The 11,271-nt window shown below is 43.5% G+C and overlaps 1 protein-coding gene across 2 annotated transcripts; it reads right to left on the bottom strand.

The window, feature by feature from the left end:
- Nucleotides 1-5,478: 5,478 nt before the first annotated feature.
- Nucleotides 5,479-9,568, bottom strand: LOC125720971 (kelch-like protein 10). Of its 2 annotated transcripts, XR_007385632.1 has the most exons (6): nucleotides 9,406-9,568; nucleotides 8,388-8,877; nucleotides 7,397-8,008; nucleotides 6,727-6,876; nucleotides 5,730-6,090; nucleotides 5,479-5,642 (listed from the first exon to the last, which is right to left on the bottom strand). XR_007385632.1 is itself a non-coding variant. In XM_048996890.1 (5 exons), the coding sequence occupies exons 1-5, from the start codon at nucleotides 9,564-9,566 to the stop codon at nucleotides 5,785-5,787; spliced, it is 1,719 nt and encodes a 572-aa protein (XP_048852847.1). In that variant the 5' UTR covers nucleotides 9,567-9,568; the 3' UTR covers nucleotides 5,479-5,784. The 2 variants fall into 2 exon arrangements, 1 of the variants encoding a protein (XP_048852847.1); XM_048996890.1 differs by having other exon boundaries at nucleotides 5,479-6,090.
- Between the last annotated feature and the right edge of the window lie 1,703 nt (nucleotides 9,569-11,271).

Genomic DNA, 11,271 nt, shown 5'->3' with positions numbered 1-11,271 from the left:
TTTTGCCACTGATTGATGTGGTCCACTTTTTGTAATATTTTTACACAGCTATTATATGCCAAAAGTTAAGGTGGTACCTTTAATAACTGTAGCTCAGAAATATTTTTGCTAACCCCGTAGTATACTAATATAACACAATAATTGTCATGACCTGTGCGTCCAGCCCTTGTATGTGCTCAGGATGAACCTGCTCTCATCTGTGAAAAGCTCAGGGTGCCAGTGGCAGACCTGCAAATTCTGGTATTCTATGGCAAATGCCAATCGAGCTCTATGGTGCTGGGCAGTGAGCACAGGGCCCACTAGAGGACGTTGGGCCCTCAAGCCACCCTCATGAAGTCTGTCTCTGACCAAACAATCAGAAACATTCACACCAGTGGCCTGATGGAGGTCATTTTCTAGGGCTTCAGCAGTGTTCATCCTGTTCCTCCTTGCACAAAGGAGCCAATACCGGTTCTGCTGAAGGGTTTAGCACCTTCTACGGCCCTGTCCAGCTCTCCTTAAGTATCTTCCTGTCTCCTGGAATGTCCTCCATGCCCTTGAGACTGTGCTGGGAGACACAGCAAATCTTCTGGCAATGGCACATATTTATGCGCCATCCTGGAGGAGTTGGACTACCTGTGCAACCTCTGTAGGGTCCAGGTATCGCCTCATGCTATTAGTAGTGACACTGACCGTCACCAAATGCAAAACTAGTGAAAAAACCGTCAGAAACGATGAGGAGGGGAAAATGCCAGTGGCCTCCACCTGTTAAACCATTCCTGTTTTGGGGGTCGTCCCATTGTTGCCCCTCTAGTTCACCTGTTCATAATTTCATTAACACCAAAGCAGCTGAAACTGATTAACCACCCCCTCCGCTACTTAACTGACCAGATCAATATCTCAGATGTTTAATAGACTTGATGCTATACTCTAATTAAAAAGTGTTCCTTAAATTTTTTCGAACAATGTATAATTGTAGCATCTCTTCCCTTGTCTTAAACTCCACACACCTAGAGTTGTAACCTAACATCCTATTGGCCTTTTTTATTGCTTCCCCACACTGACATGGAAGAATCAACATACACACCGAGATCTTTCTAATAACCAGCTACCTTTATTTCAATGGAACCCATAATATATCTGTACTTTTATATTTCTGCTCCCTGTATGGATTACCTTACATTTATCTATGTTAAATTCCATCTGCCAGGTATCCACCCAGTCGCTAATTAAATCCAGATCCCGTTGTAGCCTCTCCGCTGCTAGATCAGTACCTGCTACACCACCCACCCTGGTGTCGTCTGCAAATGTAACCAGTTTACAGTATGTATTGGTGTCAATATCATTAATGTAAATTAGGAACAGTAGTGGTCCTAAAATTTAACCCTACGGTACCCCACTATGAACGCAGGCCCACTGTCATGCCCGGCTCGTACGATCGTCGTGTGTGCCACGCCCCCTGATTATCCACGTGTGCTTCCCCAATCATGCCCAGCTGTATCTTGTTGTTTCACCATGTCTTTTGTCTATATCAGTCCACATCTTGCCCTGTCCGATGTCCGTCATTGATGTTAGTGCTGTTATGTCCTGTTCTGCCCATAGCCGTCTTTCCCCTAATAAAACCCCAGTTTTCCCCGTATTCTACCTCCCTGCTTCGTCCTTCCCTGCCTCCTTCCTGCCAGCCTGCCCGTCCGCACCCGCAAACTCTGACACCCACAATATAATAATATCGTGTACAGTACATACTGTAATCAGTCCAGAGGTAACATCACTTCTCCAAATTCAAGTTGCCGGCTATGTTTACTGTAGGTCCCAGGGGAAGGGGTTGCACTAAACCAGTATTTCAATGGATTACGAAAAACCTTAGTGCAGGGGTGCCCAAAGTGGGGCCCGCGGGCCAAGGTTGGCCCGCCGTACTATTTAGATTGGCCCGCCAATGGATATCTAAAATTTTTAATTATTACTGTACTAAAATTTGTTTCAAAAACTCTTAAAGCACGAATCCCAGTGTAGCTATCAGTGCGTTTATTTTTAGTGTACGTTGACCTAACTAATATATATTATACAGTCCTCACTCATGGTGCTTTGATTACATTTGAAATATCTAAGACTAAAATTGAAATACAAGCAACTATAAGGGTAATGTAGAGTATATCTGTCACGGGCGACCGCGGGCAGAGCGGCGATCGTGAGGGCAAGCGGGGAATCAGGAAGCAGGCAGGCAGGATTCGGGGCAAACGGGGATTTAATCAAAGGTTTTCGGGGAACAGGGAACATCGGACACTGACTGACATCAATGACGGACGAAGGACTCAGGTAAGACACGGACTGAAATACACAGGACTGAGCAAATGAACTAGATACAGCTGGGTACAATCGGGAGAAAACACGTGGGTAATCAGGGGGCGTGGCACACAGGAGGAGCGGACGAGCCGGGCATGACAATATCTGTGCACATATGTACATTTCCACACTTCATAAATAGTCATATTTTAACAATTTGCAAAAAGTCCCATGAGTCTTTGTTGCCGCCATACGGGATCAAACCAGTTTGTGGCGGGTCACCACCAGGCTGCTAGCTTAAGCCACTATCAACATGGAGCGGCATCGTCAGTGGCACACAGACAAAAGACATTTTAAAAAATGCTGGGAGGAAGAATATTTTTTCACTGACATAAATGCTAAAGCGGTCTGCCTTATTTGTAACCAGTCTGTTGCTATACTAAAGGAGTATAACATTCGTCGTCATTATGAGACGAAGCACGCAGCATTTTCGCAATTCAAAGGTGATGCGCGAAAGAACAAGACCAGGGAGCTGCTGGCTAAACTTCACAGGCAACAAGGGACTCTTACACGGCCCTCGACAGCCCAGGACAGCGCGACACGGGCCAGCTTTGAGATTACTGCGCTAATTGCCCGGACAGGGAGATCATTTTCAACGGGTGACTTTGTTAAGGAGTGTCTGTCCATAGCTGCGACAATCATGTGCCCGTCACAGGCAAAAACTTTCTCCCAGATCAGCCTCTCACGAAATACTGTGACACGTCGTATTGAAGAAATGTCTCGAGACATTAAGGAGCAATTTAAAGCAAAGGCTGCTGGATTTGTCGCCTTTTCTTTGGCGTGTGATGAAAGCACGGACATTTCGGACTCTGCACAACTTTTGGTTTTCATACGGGGAGTAAATGAAAACATGGAAATAACTCAGGAGCTGGCTGGATTTGAGACACTGCGCAGCACAACAAAAAGTGAGGATTTGTTTGCAGCCGTTGAGCGAGTGTTGGATACGAACGGGCTGAGCTGGGAAAAATTGGTTGGGATAACAACTGATGCAGCACCTGCCATGGTTGGGAGGACAACAGGCCTTGCCACACTAATTTCCCAGAAGGTTTCCCAATGTGGAGGTAAGGTGGCAAAATACCACTGCATCCTGCACCAAGAGCAACTATGTGCCAGATCAGTTGGTATGGGAGACGTGGTGCGTGACGTGATTAAAATCATAAACTGCATACGATCAAAAGCGCTCTCACACCGCCAGTTCAGAGCTCTTCTAGAGGAGGTTGATTCACAATACAAGGATGTGCTTTACCACCAAGAGGTGAGGTGGCTGAGCCGCGGGAAAGTCCTCAAAAGATTTTTTGAGCTGCGCCATGTCATCGCGGAGTTTCTGACAAGCAAGAACAGTGACACTCAAGTCCCCACAGATGAAAAATGGTTTTGTGACGTGGCTTTTATGGTGGACATCACTGACCTGCTCAACACCCTGAATATTCAGCTTCAAGGGAAGGATCAGATCATCACTGAGCTGTTTGACCACATAATGGCCTTCAGGTCGAAGCTGCAGCTACTCTGTCGACATCTGTCAGCAGGTTGGTTAATACATTGTACACACACAGAGACACACATACACATTCAGTTTTAATGGTGATAATGTCTATCATACTGTATTTTATGCCGTAAATAAGTCCCGGCCTTGTTAACTGTGTTGCGGAGGGACAGCGCTGTCCATGGTTCTTAAACTTGATTGACAGGCAGACATGCGCTTTGTTTGTCTTTTGGAGCTTGCATATTTTTTGTGATTGTAAAAATGCTTATGATTTAATCAAGTGATAATGGAGAGGAAAGGTGGCAGCATGTACCTGCACCTCACATGATAAAAGTGCAGTTACTGGGATTGATATTATGTGGAATATGTTAGTAAGTGCATTTACTAACATATCCATATTCCACTGTTGTGCAGTTAAAAAGTATTGTTAAAAAGTATTGTAATAAAATTGTAAGGCTAACTCTTTCAAAGTACATAAAACAACATTTATGTTGCAATATTTATTATTATTTGACGACTTAGCAGCTCTTTCACTTCTTCCCAGGAAACCTTGCACACTTCCCTAGTCTGAGAGAGGTCAACCTGGTGAAGCAGAGACTGCCTGAATATGCAGCACTTCTCAGACACTTGGACCAGGACTTTGCGTTGCGCTTTGAGGACTTTAGGGAAAGTAGAGGTGACATGGAGCTGTTTTCTCAACCCTTCACCATAAGTGTGGACTCAGTGCCTGATCACATTCAGATGCAGCTAATTGAGTTTCAGTGTGATTCTGAGCTAAAGAATACATTCATGTCACTACACCTGAAAGACTTCTACACACATGTCTCATCTGAAAGGTACCCAGACATTAGGAAACATGCACAGGTCATGTTAGCTTTGTTTGGCAGCACTTACATCTGTGAACAGACTGTTAGTGTAATGAACCTTAACAAGTCCAGGCTCAGAAGCACTCTGACTGACCCACACCTACAGGACATCCTCACCCTCTCAGTGAGTCAGCTGCAACCTAATATTGATAGGCTGATAAACGCCAAAGAACAGCTTCATGTTTCTCACTAGTGGTGCAATTATATTGTTCCTACTGTTGTTGTTGTGTTGCTGTTGGACATGCACTCTTTGACATTTTGCACTATATGTGATTACAAAAGTTTAGACGTGTTCTAAATGCCTATATATGACTTATTTGTCATATTTTGTTTATGTTATTTACACAGAAAGGAAGGTTAGATAACTGTTTGATAAATAAAACTACTTTACTTTACTATTAGTGTTTGTATTTTGTGTAAAATATTACATTTGGCCCGCGGTCCTCCGATAGATTTTCATTTTGGCCCACTAAGGGAAAATGTTTGGGCACCCCTGCCTTAGTGCTTAATTAGTAATCACCGATGGTTGCAGCGGAATTTCTGAAGAGAACCGTCAAACGAGAACAACGTTTATCCAAAATGGGAAATTTATGACGCTTTCACAAACTAGATAATATGAAAAAGAAAACTTTATTTTAAGTATGCAATGTCAGGAGAAGATTCAGCTCCCATCTCCAGCAGAGCTTCTCCCATGTCCTGGAGGACGCAGGGGACTGACTAGTACGAATGGGCCTTGTTCCATGCCTCCATTGTGGAAGCGGCTGACTGGAGCTGTGGCCTGTTGTGGCAGCAATCCCCCAACCCGCTGGTGGACAGCGTTGATGAAATGTTGGAATGCGGCTTCGGCGGTCGTCGAGGTAAAAACTCAGGTGTGGGAGGAGTTTAGCGAGGCCATGGAAAATTACTTCCGGACAGCTTCGTCTTCAAAGACCTCGATCCCACCAACACACCTTCCAATGAGGAAGCAGAGTCTGGGGAAAAAAAGAGGTGTCTATATAAACTCAATGTATGTTATAGGGAAAGAATTCGGGGTGGGGGGTGTAAATGAGGTTACGTACTGGGCATGCTGTTGTGGGCAGATGGGTTTCTCTCCTCCTTGGCGGCCATTAGGGACTAACGAGGTGAAGCATATTCTATGATGCGGGGGTGCGCAGGCACTACGCAGCAGCTGAAATGGTTTCTGGCTCTGCTCATGTCCTGCGCACGATACCAGCTGCCTGTCCCCGCATCATAGCACTCCACCTTGTTAGTTACCCCAAACCCATCGTGGCCGCCCATCACAAATAGGAGGTCGTCCACCACTGCGATGCCAAAATCACTGCGCGGTGTGGACATGGGGGCCACAGCATGCCAGCGGTTTGTGGTAGGGTCATAGACCTCCATGGTCTGCAGGCGATCAGGCCTGTTGATACCGCCCACCTGAGAGATGCCAAAGATTCATTATCACTTGCTTGCCAAAAGGATGGGCAAACATCAACTTTCCCAAAGTCATGAACTCTTAAGCAATTTTCACCCTATGAAAGCAGGCGCCTTAGAACCTCCCATTGTCTATAGATGACACAAGCTTATATACAGAAGTCAACCTATATGCAATGAAAACATGGATTTGGGCAACAGAAAACTTTTATGATTCGGTGAAAACTGTGAGCCTTCAAAAAAGATTCCTTATGCTAATATATTTTGCTTTTTTATTGTTATTACTTAAAACGAACACTTGAAGCTAATCAGACACTGAAAAAAACAACAATCTGACTAATTATATCTGGAACTAGGGAAAATAATTAATAAAAAATCTAAACTTTACAACCCGAGCTAGTAGCAGAGACCCCCCCAGCAGATCCATTTATAACCCAGAAATGAATGCAGGGAGGCTAAAGAGGGTAGCATATATGTTTTTTATGTGTATAAAGATAAGCCTTTGCAGCAGGTATTTCTGGCATTTAACTGTTTTGTTTGGTTTAAATGTATCACAATGAAAGACACAGCAGCAAAGACAAAAAAACCATGAGTCTTACAGGTAAAATGTGAGATTTGACACAGAAAGGAATCACTCACCGCATATATCTTCCCTTTATACGCCGTGACTCCAAGGCTGTGACGGGGAATGCTCATTGGAGTGATCAAGCTCCATTCGTTAGAGAGTGGGTCAAAGCACTCCACTGTAGATAGGCTCTCTGTTCCATTGTGGCCCCCACAGATGTATATCTATGAAAACCAATTTAACTGTGAAGACCGTTATACTGTATATGACTGGGGTTTGGAGGTTACAGATAAAGTTCATTGTGACTCAAAAATAAAAGTATGTGCTATGCATAGTGTATGACAGGGTTCCCCAGTCCCGTTCCTGGAGGAACACAGTTTGCAAATTTCCCTTCTCAAACACACCATAATCAGCTAATTTTCAGGTTTAGTATGGCTGTTTGAAAAGGGAAATCTGCAAAGAGTTTTGGATTCTGCTCCCCCAGTAACAGAATAAAGGAAACCTGACATGGGAACACCATTTCATCTATCTCACAAGTCTTGGAGTTGACACCACAGCACTACCCAATGTGCCACTAATGGAGCCCAATAATGCATTTATCCAAATACTTAAATGTATTGAACATAGTAATTGTGGATTAAAATCAGCAATCTGAAGAGAAAGAGAACTCATGACTGTGTAAAATACTCAATTTCAAGGGGAAAATGAGGGTAAACACAGTCAGACGCCCTCCCATTACTCTACCTTGCCATTCAGAGTGGTGGCGCTGGCATCGTTTCTCCTCTCATTCATGTGCTCGATCTGGGTCCATTCATTGGTTATTGGGTTGTAGCACTCTACGATGTTGAGGGGCCTGAAACCAATATGGCCACCCATGGCGTAGATGAGCCCATCGAGCACGACCACACTAACATTACATCGATGCCAGTGCATGGGGGCCATCTGCTGCCATGCTCGTGTGATCGGGTCGTATCTGCGCACGGTATTGATGAAATTTTGCCCATCAAACCCCCCAATGCAGTACACAAACCCATCATGGTACACCGTGCCATGACCAGCTAGGTTGCTCTGCTCCTCCTGCGTGATATCCACCCAGCGGTCAGCCCGTGTGTCATATGCATCAATGCAGTTTGTCGTGCGCATGTTCCATCCACCAACAGCCAGCAAAATGTCAGAGGGCAAGCGCGGGCGGATCAGTGGGTTCTCAAAATCAGAGAGTGGACTTTCATCATGAAGATCATAGATGACCTTCAGTACATCAGTGATAATTGGCCTGCACGCCACATTGGCCTTCACTAGATCGTTGGCTTTGACGATTTTCATGAAGTATTCCGGATCCATACGAGCCATCCGAATCTACACAGGAAACAATGAGAGAATGAGAGAATTCCCATGAGTTCCTTAGTGCTTTCTGTGAATCTCTGGAGATGAGCAATTCCTAACATTAAGGATACAGCAGTAAGTGCAAATTTTAATTTCTTTAGCTGAAGCCATTTACTTTGAAAGTCTCAGATGTGTCAGCTAACACTTGTTTAATGTAAGACATCTGAGTGTTTTGTTTTCCATTATTTGTTACACTCTCCTCCCAGGTGTAATACCTGGAAGCCTTGGTTGTAGACTTATGGGACATGGAAATGGAGGTTCAGTCTCTAGCTACAGTAATAAGGACTTCACTCAATGAGCATTCTATTGTTATATACACAAGTCAATGAGAACATAGTATAACTATACTCACCTTGGGCAATAGGACTGAAATGTGGGCCTCTCGGGTGGCAGGCTCGTGTTTGATCCACCGGAGGATGGCGTCAAACACCACATCCTCTTCTCTGACATTAAGCTCATCTTGCTCGATGATGTCAGAAAGTTGTTCAAGACTTAGTTCTGGGAACTCGTTTGAGCTGATGGCAACCTCCTTGAAGTTTTTCAAGATAAAGTTGAATGCAGACTGGTGCAGCTCGTTTACGCAGTAGACATCGGCGATTTTAAGAAGGCCAATGCAGTTGTTGAGGCAGAGCTGCTCATGCAGGAAATCACAGCAGCGCTGCACGATGCCCAAGACACTGAGATAATCAGCAGCTGCCAGGAGGTTCTCCACATTCTCAGCTGTGATAACCACAGAGTACGTGTAGGCATACTCTATGACCTGCCTCAGTGTTTCTGGGGAAATGCCTGGGAGTTGGTACTCCCGCTTTCCTGAATCATTCCAGTCACTGGCGAACAGAGCCCTGAAACACAATCCAGAAGTGACTCATCTAATAAATATCGGTTTTGCAGGCAAAGTTAAATAAGGGGTTTTCTAAATCTTCTGAACCAGGGACCCCCAAATGGAAATTAAGCAGAGATAAGGACCCCCTGCTACAGATGATCTCATAGGCATCTAAGAACTAGGGGCCAGGGGCTTTAATTCTTATTTTTCCAACAGTAGCTCCCCCTTTAATATATTTTACTTGGGCTGGTGGGCAAGTCCCCCGGAATACTTTGTTTTGCCTGTTTGACATGGTCCCCTTTTTATATATTTATACCATTATTATTATTATTATTATTATTATATAGTAAAAGTTAAGGTGGTACACTTATCAGAAATATTTCTGATCAGCACTGACCTACATTAATATAATTTAATATAATGTATATTAATATAAACTTTCTGTCATCCTAGAGCCTTATTGCCAAGGAGAAGTCATTGCTAACGAGAGATAAAAACTGACTCCTTGCTGTTTTCGCATCTTCATATATGGGTCACAGCTACTTACTGGAAGTAGGAGCTACAGCCACACAGAATTACTCTATGGGCGTTGAATTGAACACCGTCGGTGATGAGGACCACGTCACAAAGCTGTCCTGCCAGCCGAAGCTTGTTAAACACTTCGAACGCCGGGGACATCAGTACTCGCTCCATGTCGTGTGCCATCATAATTCAAGAATGTGGATATCTCGTCTCTCTCTCCTTTTTATATCACTCGAAATGACGTATACATACGTTCTAAGACGCAAAAACCGCACTTTGCATCACAGTTTCCTAAGATACCATAATGTTTATTTTTAAATCTATATTTGAGACTCGAAATGGATTGGGGGGGGGGGTATATTCTACGCACAATCAGCTGTACAAGAAGAACAAGTGAAATGTTTTTAACATCACTTTTGGAAAATGTATACCGTGCTTATCTTAGAATTTAAGTTTTGTATTATGTAAGAATAGTCAAATCACGAATTCCCGAAATAAAATAAATAAATAAATAAATGTTTTCATATTTTTTCTCCTCCGCTACGTTTCTAAAAATGAAAAACAAAAAAGGTCCTTTACATGTCTGTCAGGAACGAGGTTTAAGTTCGCATCTTATTCCCTAGTTTCCACTTTAGACATAAGGCATTGAGCAACAAATGTCCACAAGACATTATTTTATGGGGTAAATCTGGTCGGCCCGTTGTGGCAATTATTTGGAACAAGAATAGTCCTTGAAAATTGGGCTGGGCGGTCCGTCTGTTTTGGTCAACATTTAGCACAAGGCGGACGTATTTATCGGACCGCATATATCCCCAATACGGTCATGAAAACAAATTGCAGCAAGTGTGGAATTATCCCAATGATTATTGTGCTGTGTACACTTCACCCAAATCCTGAACGCTATTGAATATAATCGATTATGTATTATAGAGCAGTTATGTTAATCAAGGTACAGTGTGCAATATCACTCCATGAGCTATTGACCATTTTCCTGTTTTATGATCTTTTCTTGAGAAATCGTTTTTTATTTTATTTTTTGTAATTCCTCACTTCTGCCGACTAACTCCTCCACGTTTAATATATTTTCGTGCAGGTTTTTAAGTTTGTTTTCCTGCAGCTTCACGGCACCCATCGTTCTTGCGCACCCACACAGATGGACGAGTTAAGCTAGAAGTGGATGGGAGTAGCGGCAGGACAGATATTCCGAGGGCGCCCATTGAACGATGTAAGTAATTATTATTTATCGTTAGAATTCTCACTTAACACAGAATGTTGTCTTTGGCTGAAGTTTAAACAGTCGAGCTGAATTGTGGCAAGATAAGCTGAAGCTGTTCGCGTCCGCAGCTAATGCTCGCGCCATGACTAGCTAGCACATAGTGAAATGGTGAATGGATTTGGCGACATTTTCCGTTTGAATCGAGTACAGAGACGTAGGTGTTGTTTTGTTTGTGGCCCTGCTTTTACAATGCACGTGTAGCAAAGTGAAGTTGGGATCTGCTTGCGTCTTTTGCAGCTAACATCACACTCGATATAGCCGCAGTTTATTGTGGAATCGCCATTTTTGGTGTACACAACGCAAGAGCGCACGAGTGTTTATATAAAACAATTCCACTCTGGCTGAGTTTTCTTCTTATTATTATTTTTCATGCTATACTATATACAAACTTTTTACTTGTACATCTTAGGATATAGTTCATTGTGACAATATAAATGGTAGGAGAGAACTACAACAGCAACGACTGTGGGTTGGGGCTGGGTAGGGGATAACGTTTTCATAGTTGGGATTAGGGTTTTGCCCATAGACATGAATGCAGAGTCCCCATAAAGACATCTAGCACATCTTCTTCTTTGTGTTCTGGAATTGCTTCTTGTAGGTTAAGTTAGAATGGTT

Source organism: Brienomyrus brachyistius, unplaced genomic scaffold, assembly GCF_023856365.1.
Source record: "Brienomyrus brachyistius isolate T26 unplaced genomic scaffold, BBRACH_0.4 scaffold27, whole genome shotgun sequence".
In the NCBI taxonomy this organism is placed as follows: Eukaryota; Metazoa; Chordata; class Actinopteri; order Osteoglossiformes; family Mormyridae; genus Brienomyrus; species Brienomyrus brachyistius.
The sequence above is the reverse complement of the archived record's forward strand: the minus strand, read 5'-3'. Positions and strand labels throughout refer to the sequence as shown.